Source organism: Hirundo rustica, chromosome W (assembly GCF_015227805.2).
Source record: "Hirundo rustica isolate bHirRus1 chromosome W, bHirRus1.pri.v3, whole genome shotgun sequence".
In the NCBI taxonomy this organism is placed as follows: Eukaryota; Metazoa; Chordata; class Aves; order Passeriformes; family Hirundinidae; genus Hirundo; species Hirundo rustica.
Genome location: NC_053487.1, coordinates 1569111 through 1593184, shown reverse-complemented (window position 1 = coordinate 1593184; position 24074 = coordinate 1569111). Strand labels below are relative to the sequence as shown.

At 45.8% G+C, this 24074-nt stretch overlaps 1 protein-coding gene across 1 annotated transcript in view; it reads right to left on the bottom strand.

Annotated features, from left to right (window-relative positions):
- LOC120764798 (guanine nucleotide-binding protein G(q) subunit alpha) overlaps positions 1–24074 on the bottom strand; it is a 319804-nt gene that overhangs the window by 201871 nt on the left and 93859 nt on the right. The window contains exon 2 of the mRNA XM_040088826.2: positions 2553–2737. Coding sequence (XP_039944760.1) covers positions 2553–2737 — 185 coding nt within the window. The remainder of the gene's footprint in view (positions 1–2552; positions 2738–24074) is intronic.

Here is a 24074-nt window from a genome sequence, read left to right as displayed (position 1 = left end):
ATAAATATTTAAGAAGTCTCATGGGAAATTATGGATATGGATTCAAATAAGATTTTCTGCCTGATAACCACTGCTGAGTGACATCTTCCTGACAGTCTGTAAGAAGAGGCAACTTTCTTCTTGAAATTACACTGAAAGGGAATAATAATGGGTAAAAGTGGTAGTAGTTCTTTAGTACAGTAGTACACTTATTTACTAAAAGTTCTGTAACAACAGGAGAGGAAAAATAAAAAGCCTTCCTTCAGCAATATTAGACATGAAGAAAGATAGGAGAAACGGGGGACTACATTACCCGGAGCAATGACTTCTAAGCCACTATGGACAACACTGGGAATGTCAGGCGATAAAAAATTAATGTTTTAATTCAGAATTTGAAAGGATTGACTGGAACATAAATACACAGGTCAGATTTCTAAAAAGACAATTTTTTAAATGATTTAAATATATATATAAGATTTAAAAATTGAATTTGAATGTCAGTGGTTGCACGAGTTACTATTGAACATTCAGAAAAACTTTGCAGACAGGCAATTTTGAGAATTGCTCAAGTCCATTTCTGTAAAAAAAGGACCAAAAAAAACCCCACCTAAGGCTTTTCTGTATTTTATAAACTGCTTCTCCAAAATTCAAGATGCATATAAAAAATTCAAAATTTATGGTTAAAAATATGGAAACATAGTAACATTTTACTCAAATGGAACCTAAAAACACAATCCATAAGGCACCATTTTCTATGTCATATTCCTAAGAGATAACCCTCACCTATTATCTTAAAGCTCAGTAGAGCTCATATTCTGAAACTAAGAGAAAAAAGTGTGATGAAAAGTATGATGAAGTATAATACAATGCCTTACCATCAGTTTTGAGACATTACAATGTAAACAGTAATGGTTACGTTTCTCAATTGACTTTCACTATTCTGATAATAAATATTTCAAAGATCCTAGATTATTATAATGTAGGACAATGAATTTCAGACTCTTCCTCTTTAATTATATCACTGACAAGGAAGCCAACACAACACTAAAAGAACTAACTTCCTTAATTTACAACATGCCTCTTTCTACACTGATATTAAAATAATCCAGCTTGGATGTAATTTTTTTATACTGTACAAGGATCACAGCTGTCTACTTAACTGGACTTTTTGAATTCGATGTGTCCCTTCACTCTCTTTTCTTTAGGCTCAGCCATAAAAACGTCAGTTTGAGCTGTAGTTTTCTAAGCTACTGTGCAAGACAGTACTGTGCTAAAAATATGCAGTTACTCAAACTTTGAGATATTCTCTAGAGACCAAAGTTTTAATATGAGATTCAAATTAATAGGAAATGCCCTTCCTGTGTTTTTTATGTTGCAAGGCTAATGAATTTACTTTCTCAATGGAGGAAAAAAAGGAGGGAGGTGGAGAAATAAGTTTGCATTTTTAATTTCCTTGAATTAAAAAATCCCCCAAGTTTTTAAAGGAATTGCATCTAGAACCTGGCAACTTTGGCAAGCTGTACTTTAATCTACACCTAGAACTGATGAAAATGCTTGTGAAGGAGGTGAGTGCAAAGATAGACTCACTCACTTTAAGTCAAGGTATTTTTATATAGAGAAATGAACAGCTCTAATTAGAAAGGTCTGGCCACACATATACAGCTATGGCACATCTAATTCACTACAACTATACAAAAACAGCCTATATAAATTGAACACTCAATTTGAACAATAACTATAGAATATACACTTTGCAGTATAAGACAAGAAAATAATTTATTGATTTATGATTAGGACTTTTATATACTACAGCAAAATGACTGTCAGTACTGATTCTGAAAAAAAAAGTGCGCTTCACAATCAACTAAGTTTTCAAGTCAGCTTGTTAGGAAATTCAGAGCTTTATGTACAGCAAAAACATGGAGCTGAAATACACATGCAAATTTCCATTTTAATACTAGTTATAGCAGTTATACATTTGATTTTAAATGGAAAATTTCTGAATGGAACAAAAATTGAAAAAAGTCAGGTTAATCAAAGATAAACCTTACGAGATGCTCTAAATGTATTTTCTTTCTAAGCTTCAATGATGTCATCACTTTCAAAAGAATTTGCTTATTCTAAGTCCTTGTATCAAAAGTTTTATTTCATAATATACTCACACATAAGCAGATATTCCAACCTATTTTTCCGATAATTTTTTTTCCCCCCCACATAATATTAATGAAAAACCTTAAGTAGCACTGGTACAAACCAGAAAAATTACTTAACTGTGCTCTAGCCAGAACATGAGCTGGGAGGAAAGGAAAAAAGGTAATTAAAGTCACAGGCAAACAACAGCCTGCCCTCTACCCTCTTGCTATGACAAACCCCCAAACATCTTGATAAGAACAGCACCTGTGTTGTCAGAGCAGTGCAAAGGGCAGAGAACTAGAGGCAGGACTGGAAGAAGCCCTTTTCTTCTAAACTAGGTAGAATATAATTTGTGATTTATAATTTTTAGAGACCTTCAGTACATTTTCTAAAGATAAAAGAGGAAAAATTTCAGCTATGGAAATAAACAAAAATCTCACCTTATTATGGTCATACTTGTATGGGATTTTGAGGGTATCCATGGCTCTTATCATGGCCTGCATTGCTGTAAATATATTCTGGTACACCAATTTCGTAAAGCCCCTTTTGTCTTCATCAGAGTAACCTGATCCATGAATGATTCTCATCTGTTTGATGAAGGTACTTTTGCCACTTTCTCCAGTGCCTACAAGACAAATAAGAATATACTTAAGCTAATGGACACAAACATGACAAGTGGACAGCTTGTTCAGTGCAGGGCAAAACAATGTCAAGTGGTTATGGTGCTTGCAAGGTGCTTGCTTCAATATCAAGACAGCAGTAACAGTAACAACTGAAGCAACATTTAATTAAAACATTTACTTTGAAGACAAAATAGAAGCAGGACAAAAATAGCAATGAGTTAATAACTAAAACAAAATATACTCCCAAAAAAATCTAGTATACACCACTGTATATTTAAAATTATAAGCATAATATTACATTCCCAAAGATATAGTTCTCAACTATAGGGAATTACTATTAGATGTTCTATCACAAAAAAAAAATCATAGAGTAAGAACAAAAATTAGCTTGCGTGGCCAACTTTCAGAACATTATGGTAAGTAGCAATATATAGCCAATACATACATTTCTTAGAAAGCCAAAAAATATAACAATTATAGTTGTGCAAACTTCAACCTCAGAAATATATAAATCAACTTTAAGTAAAATTTGGCTTGTATTTGGTAATGGAGAGTGTGATATATGTCCTAAAGTTAATTTGTGTTAAAAGATATAAGATGTAATTCACCCCCTGTAAATATAAGTTTTACTTCTAATCAAATATACTACAGGTTAACTGAGACGAAAGCTGCATGGAGAGGGGTACAAGGAATTTCTTTTGCCAGAGATTACACAGGAGGGACACGAGAAACTATGCTAAGAATTACACGAAAAGAGACACAAAGATACCTCTGCCAAGAATCGTTAAAAGGAGAACAAAGACAACGGAAAAGGGAGATGGAGAACCCGGAGAACCAAATGATTACATCAGATCGATATCTCATCCGTCTCCTCCCGACATTAACATCTCTACACAGCACCTGGACACAACAATCAAGGACATTGTCTTCCCGGGCGAATCCATTCAAAAACATCAGAACCTGAACATGAATATCTAATGAAGCTGCCTCGGAAGAGGGAACCTCGGAGTCCCGATTTTCTCTAAGCGATCCAGCGTATAAAAAGAGGCAGCTCCAAGCCAGAAATGTGAACTTGGGGGGTGACATACTGACTGAGTGTGTTACCGCGTTCACCCAGCGCCGATCCCAGGCTTGATGCTGTCCTTTTAATTGTGGCTATCGAAGACTGTTATTTTGTCTCTCAATAAAATTCTAAAATGTTGATTTATAGAATTTGGTCTATCGTATTTATTACAATTCTGGTGACCCCGACGTGATTGGTGTGATACTGAGACCCTCGGACCCCTGTCTCTGACCAGGAGGCGCCCTGCTGAATTCAGCGGCCTGGCAGAGCCGGGAGGCCGTGTGGAACCGATCAACCACACGACGAACTTAAAAAAAAAAAGCCACACTTAAAAGGGATTTAGGCGTGGTCAGAGCTCTCAGGGAACTCGGGGAGGTCTGGGGAACAGAACCTCCGGAACCGCGGCGAAGAAGATCAACTCGTAAAAATCTACATGCATGAAGAACTGTCTTGGTTTTGAAAAGACAGGTGTCTGCTATGGAGAGGCAGGCCTCTCTAGGAAATGAGGAATTTGAATCCTTCCCTCCATGTTATTATAATTTGGAAGATTAAAAGAAAAAACTTTTCAGTCAGAGCTATGGGGAAAAGGAATAACAGTCCTTTACTAGTAAATATAACAGGACAGACAAAAAACAACAGCAATTATAACAATAGTAGAACAGAACCAAGAACCCCGAGGGCAAACGGTGGAAGCTCCGGCGCTGATGGCTGGAAGCCAGGTGCGGTGGACTGTCCTCCGCAGGCAGGGGGTGTCCTCGGCAGGCAGAGGTGGCAGTGCCGGAGAAGCCACAGCGGCGGGACCCGGGCTCACCCAAAATCCAGCAGGACAGCGAAGAAAATCCGAATTCCTGGATACTCCAACAGATGGTAGAATTCCCAGGACCAGACTCCTTCGTTAACCGTGGACTCCAGCAGCCAGCAGCCCCTGATCTCTGCTCCCCGGAAGACCAAAGACACCCGACCCTCACCCTCAGCTCTCTCTCCTGGAGCTTTTTTTTCCCTCCCCCAAACTAAGTGATCAGCTTCTTTTTGTCCAGGTTAAGTACTCAGCATTTAGTCTCCTAGCAACTTGGGGGGGGAAAAATTCTACAGGAGACTTAACCCTCAACATTATCCACCCCGAATTTTTCCCACACCAACATATTATGTTGAATTTAAACCTTTAAATGATATGCATATATATACATGTGAATATAAATACAGACACAGTCACAGTGTTCACCGAAAAACAAGGTCCCCTTGAGGTATGCAGCGGGTCTCACCATCCTTTTGCATCACCTACCATGTGCAGCCAGGTCCCTGAGCGAAAACAACCCCAGGAGCAGGATTGTCTTTGCTGGAGGCAGAATTAATCCAAACAGTTTTTCCGAGCATTCCTCTCATGTGTACTACTGGAACTTTATCTCCATCTCTTGTTCCCAGGGGCTCAGATTGGGCGGGGCCTGCTCGGTTGGTAGAACCTCGAGTATTCACTAACCAGGTGGCCTTTGCTAAATTATTCTCCCAGTTCTTGAAAGTCCCCCCACCTAGTGCCTTCAAAGTGGTTTAAAGCAGGCCATTGCATCGTTCAACCTTCCCGGCTGCTGGCGCATGATAAGGAATATGGTACACCCACTCAATGCCATGTTCTCTAGCCCAGGTGTTTATAAGGCTGTTCTTGAAATGAGTCCCATTGTTTGACTCAATCCTCTCAGGGGTACCATGTCTCCACAGGATTTGCTTTTCAAGGCCCAGGATGGTGTTCCGGGCAGTAGCATGGGGCACAGGGTAGGTCTCCAGCCATCCGGTGGTGGCTTCCACCATGGTCAGCACATAGCGCTTGCCTTGGCGGGTTTGGGGAAGGGTGATGTAGTCAACCTGCCAGGCTTCCCCATACTTATACTTGGACCATCGCCCGCCATACCACAGGGGCTTCACCCGCTTGGCTTGCTTGATGGCAGCACACGTCTCACAGTCATGGATAACCTGAGAAATACTGTCCATAGTTAGATCTACCCCTCGGTCTTGTGCCCACTTATAGGTGGCATCTCTACCTTGGTGACCTGAGGCATCATGGGCCCATCGAGTTAGAAACAACTCTCCCTTGTGTTGCCAATCTAAGTCTATCTTGGACACCTCTATCTTTGCAGCTTGATCTACCTGCTCGTTGTTTTGGTGCTCCTCATTAGCCCGACTCTTGGGGACATGGGCATCTACATGGCAGACTTTTACAGGTAGCTTCTCTACCCGAGTGGCAATGTCCTTCCACTCATCTGCAGCCCAGATTGGCTTTCCCCTACGCTGCCAATTGGCCTTTTTCCACCTGTCCAGCCAACCCCACAGAGCATTGGCCACTATCCACGAATCAGTGTAGAGGTAGAGCTTTGGCCACTTCTCTCTTTCAGCAATGTCCAGGGCCAGTTGAACAGCTTTGAGTTCAGCAAGTTGGCTTAACCCACCTTCTCCTTCAGTGGCTTGTGCAACCTGTCATGTGGGGCTCTATACAGCTGCTTTCCACTTTCGGTTCATCCCTACGATGCGGCAGAAACCGTCAGTGAAAAGACCATAGCGTGTTTCTTCTGCTGGCAGTTGGTTGTATGGTGGACCCTCTTCGGCACGTGTCACTTGTTCCTGCTCCTCTTCATCTGTGAGACTAAAGTTTTCACCTTCCGGCCAGTTTGTAATTATCTCCAAAATCCCAGGGCGATTTGGGTTTCCAATGCGGGCGTGCTGAGTGATGAGGGCATTCTATTTGCTCCATGTGGCGTCGGTGGCATGATGGGTGGAGGGAACCTTTCCTTTAAACATCCACCCCAGCACTGGTAGTCGGGGTGCCAGCAGGAGTTGTGCTTCTGTGCCAATCACCTCTGAGGCAGCTTGAACTCCTTCATAGGCAGCCAAGATTTCCTTCTCTGTTGGGGTGTAATTGGCTTTGGACCCTCTGTAGCTTCGGCTCCAGAATCTCAGTGGTCGGCCTCGAGTCTCCCCAGGCACCTTCTGCCAAAGGCTCCAGGACAGGCCATTGTTCCCGGCTGCTGAGTAGAGCACGTTCTTCACATCTGGTCTCGTCCTCACTGGGCCAAGGGCTACTGCATGAGCGATCTCCTGCTTGATCTGGGCAAAGGCTTGTTGCTGTTCAGGGCCCCAGTGGAAATCATTCTTCTTGCGGGTGACCAGGTAGAGAGGGCTCACAATCTGGCTGTACTCAGGAATGTGCATCCTCCAGAATCCTATAGCGCTTAGGAAAGCTTGTGTCTCCTTTTTGCTGGTTGGTGGGGACATTGCAGTGATCTTATTGATGACCTCAGTGGGAATCTGCCGCCGTCCATCTTGCCACTTTACTCCCAGGAACTGGATCTCTCGGGCAGGTCCCTTGACCTTGCTCTGCTTGATGGCAAAACCAGCTTTCAGGAGAATTTGGATGATCTTCTCTCCTTTCTCAAACACTTCCATTGCCGTGTTCCCCTACACAATGATGTCATCGATATACTGTAGGTGCTCCGGAGCCTCACCCTTTTCCAGTGCAGCCTGGATCAGTCCATGGCAGATGGTGGGGCTGTGTTTCCACCCCTGGGGCAGTCGGTTCCAGGTGTACTGCACGCCCCTCCAGGTGAAAGCAAACTGAGGCCTGCATTCTGCAGCCAGAGGAATGGAGAAAAATGCATTAGCAATGTCAATTGTGGCATACCATTTCGCTGCCTTGGATTCCAGCTCGTACTGGAGTTCCAGCATGTCCGGCACAGCAGCGCTCAATGGTGGAGTCACTTCGTTCAAGGCACGATAGTCTACAGTCAATCTCCATTCTCCGTCAGACTTGCGCACAAGCCAGATGGGGCTGTTGAAGGGTGAGTGGGTTTTGCTGACCGCCCCTTGGCTCTCCAGCTCCCGAATCATCTTGTGGATGGGGATCACGGCATCTCGATTTGTCCGATACTGTCGGCGGTGCACCGTCGAGGTGGCAACTGGAACTCGTTGCTCTTCTACCTTTAGAAGTCCTACTGCAGATGGGTTCTCCGACAGTCCAGGCAAGCTATTCAATTTCTTAATGCCCTCTGCCTCTACAGCTGCTATTCTTAAAGCCCACCTGAGTCTTTTAGAGTCTTTGTAATAACCATTCCGGAGGAAGTCTATGCCCAAAATACACGGGGCCCCTGAGCCAGTCACAATTGGATGTTTCTGCCACTCCTTCCCGGTCAGGCTCACTTCGGCTTCCAACAAAGTCAATTCCTGTGATCCCCCCGTCACCCCAGCAATGGAAATAGGTTCTGTCCCCACATATTCCGATGGTATCAGTGTACACTGCGAACCAGTATCAACTAAAGCTTCATATTTCTGTGGCTCTGATGTGCCAGGCCATCGGATCCACACCGTCCAATAGATCCGGTTTTCCCGTGCCTCTCCCTGGCTAGAGGCAGGGCCCCTCTAGCACCGGTCATTATTCCCCTTCTTGGCATACATGGTAGAGGTTCTTTCACAGGGATCTGACATATCATCCTCACTTCTATAATACCTGGCATCCTGGTCATGCGATGTCGAGGCTACCTTCATCTTAGTGGAACCCCCTCGGTTAGTGTTTCTCTCCTTGAGCTCACGCACCCGTGCTGCCAGGGCAGAAGTGGGTTTCCCATCCCACCTTCCCATGTCTTCCCCATGGTCACGCAGAAAGTACCACAGGTCAGCTCGTGGGGTGTACCCTCTCTCTCTAGCTGCAGGCTGTTGAGCTCTGACTCTGGGGCCTGTAACTCGCACCGGTGCCACATGGGAACTGTTCCTCCTCATCTCCTCCCTCACCTCTCTTATTTCCTCTGTCACCTCCTCTATCCTCTCCCTGAGTTCCTTAGCCATGGCAGAGACCTGAGCCTGCATTGGGCCACAGATGATACTCTCATAATTTCTAAGCTTGTTGGCTACAGAACCCACTGTCTCTCGGTTGTTATCAGGATGAATTGTTGCAATGTATATGGCGTATTGAGATGGTCCTAGAGTTGCCAGATTCCACAGCATTTGCCCTGTGCACCTGACTTTGTCGGGGTCATTATCGTGCTGTCCACCCCTCCCAAAGAGTACCTCCAATACTGCCACTTCTCTCAGCTGTTGGATCCCTTCCTCAAGGGTCTTCCAGCGCATTCTATGATGGTGCTCCTGCATTCTGTCTCTGTGGACAAACCTCTCCCGTACACTCATTAAAAGCTGCTCCCAAAGGGAAAGGGGCCCTGGCTCCCTTACGAATACCTGATTCACACCTGAGTCCTGGGTCAAGGGTCCCAAATTCCTTGCCTCACTATTATCTAGTTGCACGCCTGTACCTATAAGGTCCCAGACCCGAAGTAACCAGGTTGTATAAGCCTCACGTCCCCGCCGTGCAAGATCTTTTTGCAGATTACAGAGACTTTCATATGTCAGGGACTCAGTGATGATCTCAACCTCTGACTCCCCTGCGGGTTGTGAGGGCCCTCCTTTCTTATCCTTGTTGCCTGGGTGCTCTGATTTCACCTTATACTTCTTTGTTTCCACAGGGGCCACTTCTGCTGGCTGTGGCTGCCCCTGTGGTTCAGCTGGAACCTGGACGGTTGTAACGTCTGTGGGTTCTGCTGCTGCACCGTCAGACTCTCCTTTGTCGGGGCAGGGGGAGAGTTTCCCAGCAGCTGGGGCTAATGAGGCTACTACAGGGGAAAGGTACTCCCTCAGCATCTCACCTATCTCCTTCACCAAATCTGGGTGGTTTATTCCTGAGGCAGGCTGTGGGACAGTGTCAGGCTGTGGGATGGGCTCAGGCTGTGGGACGGGCTCAGGCTGTGGGGCAGGGTCAGGCTGTGGGACGGGCTCAGGCTGTGGGGCAGTATCCTTATTCTCTAGGGTAGGTATCAGGGTGGTTATCCAGGTCAGTCTCCCCTTATCTCTAAATGCTAAACAGAACAGGCATACCAGCAACACCAGCCACTGTATGATGTCATTAAAATTCAAAGATTTGAACCCTTCAAAGACTGGTGGGGTAGGCCCAAAGAGCTGGGTGAAGGGTTGTGAAAAAATTTCCCCCGGTGTCATTTCTTCACAGTAGGTACCATTGTTAAAGTAACTCCAGAAACACACAGTTAGTGTATGATAGCCCTGAATCCATGTGCCTGCCTTCCAGAGGAAATTAAAAATCCACGATTTCTTCACTTCGTTAACCCATATAGCAAACTGGATGACAGCCACAGTAACCTTAGTTACAGGGCCCATGTTTAGAAAAGGGCCTGCAAATGGGAGGAATACGGCCACACCCACATGCCACCCAAACCAGGTTAAGCCAGACCACATGATATCCAGTACACAACAATGTAGGCACTTAAGAACTGTTATTCCTTTTCCTCTCAATGCCCCACGTTGGGCACCAAATTCTGTCTTGGTTTTGAAAAGACAGGTGTCTGCTATGGAGAGGCAGGCCTCTCTAGGAAATGAGGAATTTGAATCCTTCCCTCCGTGTTATTATAATTTGGAAGATTAAAAGAAAAAACTTTTCAGTCAGAGCTATGGGGAAAAGGAATAACAGTCCTTTACTAGTAAATATAACAGGACAGACAAAAAACAACAGCAATTATAACAATAGTAGAACAGAACCAAGAACCCCGAGGGCAAACGGTGGAAGCTCTGGCGCTGATGGCTGGAAGCCGGGCACGGTGGACTGTCCTCCGCAGGCAGGGGGTGTCCTCGGCAGGCAGAGGTGGCAGTGCCGGAGAAGCCGCAGCGGCGGGACCCGGGCTCACCCAAAATCCAGCAGGACAGCGAAGAAAATCCGAATTCCTGGATACTCCAACAGATGGTAGAATTCCCAGGACCAGACTCCTTCGTTAACCGTGGACTCCAGCAGCCAGCAGCCCCTGATCTCTGCTCCCCGGAAGACCAAAGACACCCGACCCTCACCCTCAGCTCTCTCTCCCGGAGCTTTTTTTTCCCTCCCCCAAACTAAGTGATCAGCTTCTTTTTGTCCAGGTTAAGTACTCAGCATTTAGTCTCCTAGCAACTTGGGGGGGGAAAAATTCTACAGGAGACTTAACTCTCAACAAGAACCCACGCAGGAAAAGGATCGTAAGTATTGCATGGTTGAGTGGAGGTGACCGAGCGTATGAGTGAGACGTGATTTTATCACGAAGCGAGTGGGACCCCAAAACCACAGTTCCACTTCCCCGCGAGGGGTGTGGTCGGTTGCGGGGGAAGCGAAAGTTTCGGGGGTAAACACGCACCTCACACGTCAAGCCCAGAAACTCGGGGAATTTCAGAGGGGGAATCGGTCACAGGAAGGCTGAAAGGGATGGGTACGTCCTTACAAGAGTTCTGGGACTGGTAAACCTTTCAGCCTAGGACCAGGAACGGTCCAGGCGAGAGAGTAAGCAGGAAAAAGAGAGCTCGTAATCACCAGGAAAACCCCAAGAGGGAGCGATCACCCTTAAAGGGCCAGTAACTGGTGAACCTACACCATGAGACAAAGGAAAAGTAAAACCAAAGAAAAGGTCACAGGGAAGTCCAAGAAGGGAACCGTTAAAGGGATCCCTGAAATCCCGATTGAAAGTCCTTTGGGATGGATGTTAGAGCATTGGGAGGAATGCCCTATAAGAAAAAGGAGGTCAAAGAAACAAGTGATACATTACTGTATGGAAGTGTAGGGAGGAGTTGAAGTACGGGACCACGTAATATGGCCCGTCTTCGGGACGTTTGAAGAATGGATTTGTACGGTGCTAGTGAATTATGTGAAGGAGGGAGGGAGTAAAGAAGAACATGAGTATGCACGGGTCTGGAAAAGGATCGATGCTAGACTTTTGCCAGTAAAATTAAAGGGTCCAGCGTCCACCTCGGGTGATAGGTGGGAGCCTTTAGATAATCTTCCTCCACCCTACGTAGTACCCTCGCCCCCTCCCCTTCCAAATCAGGGAAACCCCCAGGACCCCGCAAGATCAGGGTATCCCTCGGGGCAAAGGACCCCCAGCCCCTCGCTGCTTCCATCTGCCCCTCCCCAGGAGTCACAGCCCTCACAGGCAGTGGCTCCATTCCCACCGGTCGGGCTCCCTCCCCCACTAGAACCCATGCCGGCTCCCCGACCGTCTTGGGGGGTAACACAAGTTCCCCAGACCCCGACCCTGCTCCTAGACACCCAGCCGCTTGAACTAGATTTGGCGGCGTTCCTCAGCCCTGCAACCCTAGCTCCGCTGGTTTCATTAGAAGCTAAACATACTCCACCCGCTAGGAGGACTAGGAGACAGTTAAAGAGATTGAATGAGGTAGAAAGTGAGGGGGAAGGTGAGAAAGCTAACCTCTTCCCTTTAAGGGAAGTGCCCACTGCCCCAGGAATTATCGAGTACGTAAACGTCCCGATTAATACCAGTGATGTAAGGGCTTTTAAGAAAGAAATGGGAAAGCTTATGGACGACCCCTTAGGAGTATCTGAGAGGCTAGATGAGTTCTTGGGAACGAGTATTTACTCATATGAGGATCTCACAGTGATCTTAAGGTCTTTGTTCAACACCGAAGAAAGAGAAATGATAAGGCAAGCAGGAATAAGGGAGTGGGAGCACCGGAACCCCCAAAGTACCCCCGGGGATCAAAAATGGCCAAGCCAGGATCCACGGTGGAACGCCCAAACCGAAGAGGGTAGAAGGAATATGATTGATATGAGAATCATAATAATCCAAGGAATTAGGGAAGCGGTATCTCGGGGACAGAACCTGAGCAAGGTATTCGGGGAGTGTCAAGGGAAAGAGGAGACCCCTACAGAGTAGTTGGAGAGATTAAGGAAAAGTCTCCAAGTATACTCTGGGACGGATCCTGATTCTCCTGTGGGAGAAGTATTGTTGAAAACCCAATTCGTGGCTAAATCATGGGAGGACATACGGAAGAAATTAGAGAAAATCGAGGGGTGGCAGGAGAAGGGATTGCAAGAATTACTTAGGGAAGCTCAGAAAGTATACATGAGGAGAGATGAGGAAAAACAGAAAATACAAGCTAGGGTACTAGTGGCAGCTGTAAGGGAAGCCCAGAAACAGGAGCGTCCCCAAAACCCGGGAAAAACCTTAAGAAGGGGACCCTCGAAAGGACCAGTCCGTCCGCAAAAAGGGACCCCTGTTAATCAAGAAGAGGGACCGGAATGTTTCTATTGTAAGAAAAAGGGGCACATAAAAAGGGATTGCAAAAAAAGAATACAAGATGAGAAGATATTTCAGGAAGATTAGGGACGTCGGGGGCTCTTTATTTTAGGGTCCTTAACATCAAGGGAGCCCGTGATAACCCTCAAAATTGGACCCAAGGGGACAGAAATGGATTTTTTTGTAGACTCTGGGGCTGAAAAAAGTACTTTTAAACAGTTGCCTCCAGGGTGCCAAGTAAGCAAAGAATTTATAGTGGTCATAGGGGCTAAGGGAGAGCCTTTTAGGGTTCCCATAGTAAAAAATGTAGAAATTGAATCTGAAAATAAAGTCTGCTTAGGGGGTATGTTGTTGGTAGAAGAAGCTGATTATAACCTATTGGGCAGGGATTTGATGGTTGCACTAGGTATTAGTTTAATTGTGAGAGATTCACGGATAGTGGTCAGTATATATAAACTAACCTGTGAGGATGAGGAGAAAATTAACCCCGAAGTGTGGCATACGGGGAGGGAAGCGGGGAGGCTGGACATGGATCCTATTTCAATTGAAATCGAGAGACCTGAGGACCCCATAAGGGTGAAACAGTATCCTATCCCCCTGGAAGGGAGACGAGGATTGAAACCTATAATAGATGACTGTCCTAGGGTAACTTTATGATGCTTGTATCCCCAATCGTCTGTTCTGTTTGTGCTGTATATTGAGTCCTGTGCCTTTAAGACTGGTTCTAAGAGCAAGGAGAAGCGCGGAGTTTGTTTTGAGAAAACTGCCTGACTCCTCCACATTCTGCTGTGGACAGCGTGTTCGGCGGAGGCTTGGAGAGACTGCAGGACAGAGATCTTGTTTTGCTTTTAGTTAGTTTCAGCTAGCTAGGGCAGAGAAGTTCCCTGAACTGTTTTTTTTTTTTTTTTCCTTTTTCTTGGAACTGTCTAAACCTGCTCTGGACTGAAAACCCAGGGGAGCACTGGGGGCTGCACCTGCGGCCCACCGGGGCCTGGCCCTCGGCATTTTCCAGCAGCGCCGGAGAGACTGGGACTGAAGAGAAGCACTGAGAGAGAGAGCCAAGCTACACCCACGGCAAGGACTTTCTCAATTTGCCATCTCACTTCAGAAGGAGAGGTTTTATTGTTTCATATTATTCATTCTTTATACTTGTATGCACTTCATTTGTTTAGTAAAATAGTTTTTTCCACTTTTCTCCAAAGGGTTTTTTTTTACCGGACCAGTTGGAGGGAGGGGCCACTTGGGTTTTCTTCCTTAGAGGGACCCTATACAGGGGTTTTCTCCCAAATTTGTCCCAAACCAGGACAATGACCTAATAAACAAGGGAATTTCAAACCATGTATGTCCAGACATAATACCCCAATATTAGCCATTAGAAAGACAGATGGGAGTTATAGGCTAGTGCAGGATCTGAGAGCAATAAATGAGAGAACAAAAACTCGATTTCCCGTAGTTGCAAACCCATACATATGTCTAAACAGAGTCTCCCCGGAAGATATATGGTATAGTGTAATAGATCTAAAGGATGCATTTTGGACCTGCCCTTTAGCCGAAGGCAGTCGTGATTTCTTTGCATTTCAATGAGAGGACCCTGAAACAAATCGTAAGCAACAGCTGAGATGGGCCTCCCTGCCTCAAGGTTTTGTAGACTCGCCCAACCTATTTGGACAAGCCTCAGAGCAATTGCTAAGTCAATTTTCCCCTAGAAAAGGGACAAAAATCCTGCAATATGTAGATGACTTGCTAGTTGCAGGAGAAACAGAGGAAGAAGTAAGAAAATGCACCATTGAGTTATTAAACTTTTTGGGAGAAAAAGGTTTAAAAGTATCTAAGCAAAAATTGCAGTTCACAGAACCTGAAGTGAAATATCTGGGGCACTGGATTATCAAGGGAAAGAAAAGGTTAGACCCAGAAAGAGTGTCTGGTATACTAGAATTACCTCCCCCAAAGAACAAAAGACAAGTACGCCAAATGTTGGGGTTTTTGGGATATTGTAGACAATGGATAGAGGGGTATAGTGAAAAAGTAAAATTCTTATATGAGAAATTAACCACAGAAAAGGTAAAATGGACTGAGCAAGATGACAGGGAATTACAACGACTAAAGGAAGCCCTGATAGCAGCCCCTGTCTTGAGCCTCCCTGATGTGAACAAAAAGTTCCAGTTATTCATCGATGTAAGCAATCATACAGCTCATGGGGTCCTAACACAAGATTGGGCTGGGGATAAAAAACCTGTAGGTTACCTTTCAAAATTACTGGATCCTGTAAGCAGGGGATGGCCCATATGTTTGCAAGCTATAGTGGCAGTTGCCCTATTAGTGGAAGAAGCCAAAAAGATCACCTTTGGAGCTCCCCTAATAATTTATACCCCACATGATATGAGAACTATTTTACAGCAAAAGGCAGAAAAATGGCTTACAGACGCAAGACTCCTGAAGTACGAAGCCATTCTCATTCATGCCCCTGAATTAGAATTAAGGACAACGAAAGCTAACAATCCGGCAGAGTTTCTTTTTGAGGAAGCATCAGGAAGGCCCACCCATAATTGCTCTGACTTGATAGAATTGCAAACAAAGGTAAGGGCAGATCTGGAAGATGAGGAATTAGAAGAGGGAGAAAAGTGGTTTGTGGATGGCTCAGCCAGAGTTATAGAAGGGAAAAGGAAGTCAAGTTATGCCATCATAGATGAGAAAACAGGAGAGGTAATTAAATCGGGCCCATTAAGTGCTTCTTGGTCAGCCCAAGCATGTGTCCTAGGGTGACTTTATGATGCTTGTATCCCCAATCGTCTGTTCTGTTTGTGCTGTATATTGAGTCCTGTGCCTTTAAGACTGGTTCTAAGAGCAAGGAGAAGCGTGGAGTTTGTTTTGAGAAACTGCCTGACTCCTACACATTCTTCTGCTCCGGACGGTGTGTTCGGCGGAAGCTTGGAGAGACTGCAGGACAGAGATTTTTTTTGCTTTTAGTTAGTTTCAGCTAGCAAGGGCAGAGAAGTTCCCTGGACTGTTTTTTTTTCCTTTTTCTTGGAACTGTTTAAACCTACTCTGGATTGAAAACCCAGGGGAGCACTGGGGGCTGCACCTGCGGCCCACCGGGGCCTGGACCTCTGCATTTTCCAGCAGCGCCGGAGGGACTGGGACTGAGGAGAGACTGAGAGAGAGAGCCGAGCTACACCCACGGCAAGGACTTTCTCAATTTGCCATCTCACTCCAGAAGGAGAGGTTTTATTGTTTCATATTATTCATTCTTTATACTTGTATGCACTTTATTTGTTTAGTAAAATAGTTTTTTCCACTTTTCTCCAAAGAAGTTTTTTTACCGGACTGGTTGGAGGGAGGGGCCACTTGGGTTTGCTTCCCAGAGGGATCCTATACAGGGGTTTTCCCCCAAATTTGTCTCCAAACCAGGACAGCATGCGAGTTGTTTGCAGTTTTACAGGCTCTAAGAGAACTAAAAGGAAAAGTAGGAACCATTTTTACTGATTCCAAGTATGCTTTTGGGGTGGTACACACCTTTGGAAAGATTTGGGAAGAGAGGGGATTAATAAACACTCGAGGAAAAAGTTTAGTGCATGAAGATCTGATAAGACAGATCTTAAAAGCTATAAGAGAACCAAAAGCTATTGCTGTTGTATATGTAAAGGGACATCAAACAGGACTACAGTTTAGAACTAGGGGTAATAACTTAGCTGATCAGGAAGTATAAAGGGCAGCTCTTCTCACACTTAGCGTCCCTGAAAATCCCAGGGGCGACCCCCAGGAATTTCCCCCTCATCCCAATGAAAAGGAAGTTGAGGAGTTCAAAAAGATAGGGGGAACATTAGAGGAAGAAAAATGGAGGCTACCTGATAGTCAAAAATTAATCCCCAAAGCTTATGCCCGGAGAATACTAAGGAGATTGCATTCCCAGACCCACTGGGGAACCCAGGCATTAGCTAAACAATTCCTAAAATTTTTTGGATGTAAAGGTATCTTTGAATTAGCAAAACAAGAGGTCCAAGGCTGCATGATATGCCAAAAGATTCATAAGTCTAGGATCAGGCAGGTTACACCGGGGGGATCAGATGGGAATATCACACACCCTGGCATCCCCAGAGTTCGGGACAGGTGGAACGAATGAATCAGACATTAAAAGCTCAGATATCAAAGCTTATGCTAGAAACTAAGATGTCATGGGTGAAGTGCCTACCCTTAGCACTCCTGAACATTAGGACTCAACCCCATTCAGGATCTGGTCTGTCTCCTTTAGAAATGCTATATGGAATGCCATATGAATATGAACATCCAGCTGGCTTTGGATATTGCCAAATGAGAGAAATGGCTGAGGCTCTATCCCTACACCGACTCATGAATGGTAGCTAATGCTCTGTGGGGATGGCTGAATCGCTGGAAAAAGGCCAACTGGCAGCACAGAGGGAAACCCATCTGGGCTGCTGAGATTTGGCAGGACATCGCTGCCCGAGTAGAGAGGCTGACCGTTAAGGTTTGACACGTGGACACACACGTATCCAAGAGTCGGGCTAATGAAGAGCATCGCAACAACGAGCAGGTGGACAAAGCTGCCAAAGTGGCAGCACAAGGGAGAAGCATTCCTAGATCATTGGGCCCGTGATGCCTCTGGCCATCAGGGGAGAGATGCAACGTACTGATGGGCCCATGACTGAGGGGTGGACCTTACTATGGACAACATCTCACAGGTCATCGACAACTGTGAGACCTGAGCTGCAATCAAACAGGCCAAGCGGGTAAAGCCTCTGTGGTACGGTGGACGATAGTTGAAGTACAGGTATGCGGAAGCCTGGCAGATTGACTACATCACCCTTCCCCAAACCCGCCAAGGCAAGCGCTATGTGCTGACTATGGTGAAAGCCACCACTGGATGGTTGGAGACCAACCCCGTGCCTCATGCTACTGCCCAGAATACCATCTTGGGCCTAGAAAAGTAGGTCCTGTGGAGACATGGCACCCCTGAGAGAATCGAGTCAGACAATGGGACCCATTTCAAGAACGGCCTTATAAACACCTGGGCTAGAGGACATGGCATTGAATGGATATATCACATCCCTGATCATGCACCAGCTGTTGGGATAGTTGAACGGTGCAATGGGTTACTTAAGACTACCCTGAAGGCGCTTGGTGGGGGGACTTTCAAAAATTGGGAAGTAAACTTAGCGAAGGCCACCTGGATGGTCAACACTTGAGGCTCCATCAATCAAGGTGGTCCTGCCCAGTCTGAACCCTTGCACACAGTGGATGGAGATAAAGTCCCTGTGGTACACATGAAAAGTATTTTAGGAAAGACTGCTTGGATTAATCCCACCTCAGGCAAAGGCAGACCCATCCACGGGATTGTTTTTGCTCAAGGACCTGGTTCCACTTGGTGGATAATACAGAAAGATGGAGAAACCAGTTGTGTACCACAGGGAAACCTATTCCTAAGTGAGAACTGGGTGTAAGGTTTCATTCTGTATGTGTGTATGTATAAGCATGTGTATATTTATCTATCTAGCTGTAAGGATGTATTAATTTGGGTATGATGTAGATGGCCATAGAATAAGGGGTGGATTATGTCCTAGGTTACAATGTAAGATGTGCCCAAAGTATGTATTCTATCACCATCGACATGAGATGTTGAAACTAGGTGGGGCAGTGTTTCCCTTGCCCCCTCCCTCTGGACCATCTTCTGTTAATAGGCAATCAATGCCTTGGCACATGACTCATAGGTAACTCCCTCAGGGAGCTATCTCTGTTTAATGGGCAATCAAGGACCCATTGTGAGATTCTCTGCCCAAGGGGAGGAGCCAAGCATTCCCACCTGGATATAATCTGGGATTTGGGACAGCACAGGTGGCCTTACCCATTGGAATCCCAGAGGACAAGAGCTACCAGACCTTTCTATGGGATCACTGCTCCAACAAGACCACTCCATCTGGACTGCTACCACCACCCTAACTAACAGGGTATCAGGTTGTATTCTGACTCTGTCAATGATCTTTTGTACTATTGCATTTATTTTATTTTACCTTTATTTTTTGCTCCTATTAAATTGTTTTTCTTACTTGGAGTCTCCTGCTGGTTTTGCTTTCAAGCCAGCACAACCTCAGCCAACCCCTGTGAAGCACAAATACACCCATATCATTGGCCAGTTAACTAGGCACAGTTAAGATCCTTGACCAATCATGTCTGTAAGCGTGGGAAATTGGAAAACCCTATAAACGGAGCTGCCAAACAATAAACGTGGCTGTTGCCACATGATCTCTGTGTGTGCATGTCGCATCCCTGTCTCTGACCCCATTGTGACATCTGGTGACCACCTGACGTGATAGCAACAAGCAGCTGCGGTATTGCGGGGAGACAGCAAGCAGCAGTATTGCTGGGGTGTGCAGCGGATTTTGCTGCGGGGCAGCGGAATTGCTGCGGGAGATGGCAAAGTAAGCCAAGTGGATCTAGGAACTCCCCCCTCCCCTTGTGGAAGAAAGACACTGCCAGGAACATGGGACCGCCAAGCTCAACACCAGAAAACCTCACTCTCAAGGTATGGATTTTCCTTCCTAAAAAGAAAGGGATAAAACACGATGAGCGGGCTCTTCTAGCCATGAATTAAATGTGCTTGAAGAGGCTGACCAACATATCCTTTCAGCAGCTTCGACAGGCAATGAGACCACCACTGACATTTCATGTTTGCTGAATTTTGTTTGCTAAGTTTAGTGTAGTGGTTTTAGTGTTTACTTTTTTTTTTTCTCTGTGGAATAGGATCAGGAGAAGAAAAGCAGACTCAAACTTAAAGATAAATAGTTTTATTAACGCATATTAGAAGGATGGAAAAGGAAAGAATAGTTGGGAAAAAAAATGAAACTTTAAAACACTCTTCATTTCTTCTACAAACTGTTCACTTTCTTACAAAATAATATAGAGAAACACAACTTGTGATTTTTAGTCAGTTTTACTATTTAAACAGATTTTTTCATCACTTTGGGAGAGGAGTCTTTTTAGAGTCTTATGGAGATACTTGCTATAAGACTAAAACAGTTTGGTGGTTCCTAATGTTACAAATCTACAACTGCCTGGAATTTTTGCAGATTGTGCAGTGTTACTTATTAGCAGCCGTTCCCCTGGCTACTTATGGGCCTCTCAATGTATTTGGGGTACTGTTTAAGAATGTTTTTTCCCGTACAAAACAAAGATTCTCTTCTTTTATCTCTAAAATTGTCTTTATCTCAAAAGAAATAGAGACTTTTTTTTTACTCTAGGAGCTGAGGGCCTCAAATTACTTTCTTTTTAAAATCATTTTTGTCTCAAAGACTGAGACTTCTTTTTACTTTAGGAGCAAGGGGCTTACTCTGTTTAAGATTTTCACTTAAATCTCAGTTATATCAATTCTCAACTTTTGATTAGAACTAGCATTTCCTGAAACAACATTAAGATATTACAAGGAATAGTCTATTTTTCTATAGTTTACACTAGAGAAGTCTGGTTAAAAATGTCTACATCCACAATCCTTTCTTCTAATAATATTTATCAGTTCTTTTATTCTTGCTCTACTGACTTCATGCTGTGTCTTTTTTACATTTACTCTGTCTCTTCTTTCTCTCAGGGAAGGGTTAGGCTTTGGGAGCTTCATTTTGCCAGGAAAGGGTTAAATATGCCTACAGTCTTTTTCTCTCTCGCTGCAGCTTGTAGTGTTAGATTTTTAAAGCTGCGCTGGTGGGGGAGGGGGGAGAATTCACATCGAGAGATCAGAGATCAGATCACCCAGGCAGTCTGGAATCAAAAAAAAAAAAAAAAAAATAGGCAGGATTATAAATACATTTTTTGCCTACCCCTCAGTTTAAATTGGGGCAGGCTCCAGCCCAGCCAGGCCTGTAGCTGGTATCAGGGGCTCAGCCAGCGGGCCTGCCCGGCCCCCCCTCACTGGCAGCTGATGGGGCTTGGAGGCACAACCCGCCCAGGGCCGTTCCTCTGAGCCTGGGTAATCCCAGCCCTGGCCGCCCAGCTAGGGCGGCGGGGCTCAGCCGACTCTTGGCTGCTGTACAATGTTACATTTTTTTCCGGCTGAAAGGAAAAAGGCCTGGCTTGAACAAAATCAAGATTTATATGGGTACTTCCCAAAGACATATTCAACATTTTTAATGGTCAAAGCATATGTTAATATCTAAAATCAGCTTCTGATAGGTTTCTGTCCTTTTTAAAACAATTCTAAAATCCTCACAAGGCAATATTCTATATTCTTCTTTAACTAAAAACTAAACTGTGTTAACCTATGACAGCATTATAAAACCTTGGAGGCTTGTCATGTACTTATTAGAACAGTTAAAGAGAGAGCAGGAGGTGAAAATGGTAGAGGAGTCACCATTGACTCTGTCCGCCAGTACAAGCAGTAAAAGAGTGGCGCCAGGAGAGGCGCCGGGGGGGGGGGGGATAGATGCCGTGCCAGGTGAGCAGGAGAGGAGAAAGGGTGGAGTAGTCAACCACCTGGGATCTAGCCGCCACTCCCTGCAGGGACGCCACCCCAGTGGGTCGTTCCCTGGTCTCCCAGGACCCTGCCACTGACCTAGTCAGGGATGAGCTGTCAGCGGAACATGCCACAGCTGAACCCTGCTTTGCTGCTCTGTGCTCTGCTGCCCCGCGTCCTACCGAACTGGCAGAAACTCCTGAGACCGTGCCCAGCGGCTGCAAGATGTCTAGCTGCCACAAAGCCGCACCTATTGCTCTATGCTTTGCTGCCCCGTGTCCCACCATGTAGGCAGGGACCTCTGCAACCCCTCCCAGCCACTGTGAGACTGTGCCACTGCTACAAGATGCCTGCTTGCCATGGGACTGCGCCGACCACTGGCTGCTGCGACACAGCGCTGGCCATTACCTCCTGCCAGGCGCCTGGCTAATTCCAAGCCCCATCTGCAGCTGAGCCATTCTCTGTGACCCTCCTTGACTGTGTTGGCTCTGTCACTGCACTATGGGGACACCCAGCTCCCGCAGAAGCATAGCTCCCTACAGATGTTCCAACTGTGCCTATGAGCTGCGTGGTTCCCATGGCGATGGAGTGCCCTACAGCTCCAACCATGCCTGTGCAGCCACCAGATCAGCGTGGGCTAGGACCACACGCACCTTCGGCTACCACATGCATGTCATGGACAAGCTCCAGGACCATGCCTCCATGGGGCATACCTCCATCTCCAACCCAGCCTCTGTGGGGTGTGGCCCCACCTCCAATCCAACCTTCATGGGGTGTGGTTCTGCCTCTGATCCAGTCCTCTGGGGGCATGCCTGCACATCCAACCCAGCCTCCGTGGGGTGTGGCTTCACCTCCAATCCAGCCTGCGTGGGCAGGTCCGGGAAATGCGTCACCAGGAGTTCCTGGAGACACAATACCTGGAAATGACAGTGGACCCAGGGACCCCAGGACCACTGCCGCCGCTGTCTCGAGCGCACTGCCCCTGCCAGAGCTGGAGCTGCCCCTGGAATATATATCAACAAGGCACACAAGGGACACCAGCAGAGAAAGTCAGAGCCATTGTCCCCCTGTGGAACATCACAATATCACCACCATCACTGCACTGACAACCCTGCCTGATCCTGTGAGTGTCTGGCAAAAGGTAAAACAGGCGGCTATCCCTAGTGGGGACTATGAAGGGACTAAACTCATTGATGTACCCATGTCAGGGGGCTGGGAGCCTGAGGATGGGACAGTTGCCATTTATCCAGTAATAAGAGGCAAGGGGACTCCCGACAAGTACATTTCCTTCCAGTGGCCAGTTCTCTCTGAACTGCATCAGCTAGTGGCCAAGCATGGTTTGGGTCCTACTGCTGTTACTAACATTCCTAACCACTGAGGAAGTAATTCCCTTTGATATAAAGCAGCTTCCAAATTAATGTTTACAACAGTCCAATATATGGTGTTCGAAACTACGTGGAAAAGCAGTGCTGAAAAACAGGAATTAGGACATCTAAAGCCTCCATGAGAAGACCCACATTATGAGGCAGGGGTCCCTCAACTTCTAGGATTACTACCAGTGGGGGATCCCCAACTCCAGGCTAGATTGCATCCCTTAAAATTGGCACAGGTGAGAGAGTTGGGATTGCAGGCACTGCTTAAAGTAACTAACATGGCAAACCTGACTCAAACATATTCAAAAATCAGACAAGGGGTGAAAGAACCATATCTACAGTTTATAGAGAGGTTACAAGATGCTATGGAAAAACAAATTGTTAATGTTGAGGCGAAAAATCATCTGATTTTGCAATTGGCAAAGGGCAATGCAAATGAGGACTGCCGAAAGGTCATAGAAGTGCTACTTAATGAAAATCCATCACTAAATGAACTGATAAATGCTTGTGCTAAGGTTGGATCTAATTCTCATTACATGACCATGCTAGCAGATTCCATAGCAGCTGCTGTAAAGATAACATCTCAATGCTACAGGTGCAGACAGCAAGGCCACCTGAGAGCAAATTGTCCCCACAAATCCACTCTGATAGGGACATGTCAAGGACAAAGGAATATGATTATTAATTGTGATCGATGTGGGAAACCTGGTCACATGGCCAAGCAGTGCAAATACAAAGTTTATACTAATAAACAATCTTTTAAAGAATCCTTTAAGAACCAGGGAATTGAACAACCCAGAGCAAGAGGAAAACGCATGAAGACACAAGTATCTCCTCTCCTTCCTGTGCAAGTTTATGCAACCAGGTTACAGGAAGGACTCGAGGAGCAGCTGGAATGGATGTTTCCACCGCCACCTCAGTAACTATTAACACCTTAAAGCTACATAAAGTCCCTCTTGAGGCACAGGGGCCTATCAGGAGAGGACTAGAGTGCACTGTTAATTGGAAGATCTAGTGCCATCTTGCAAGGTATCTATGTGCACCCTGGTGTTATAGATGCAGACTTTACAGGACAAATGCACACAATAGTTTCCACCCCTACTCCACCTGTGACTATCCCTGAAAAAACCAAAATTGCCCAGCTTATCCCTTTTAAGTCTTGTGTTCCAAATACAGATCTCAGAGTGTGAGGAGACCAAGGCTTCAGGTCAATAGGTGAAACTCAGGTATTTTGAACCCAGGTCGTGGGTGAGCAGAGGCCCAATATGGTGTGTATTGTCACGATGCTTCGGGCAAGACCCTCTGAAATAAAGGTCAACGGCATGATTGACACAGGGGCAGAGGTCACCATCATCT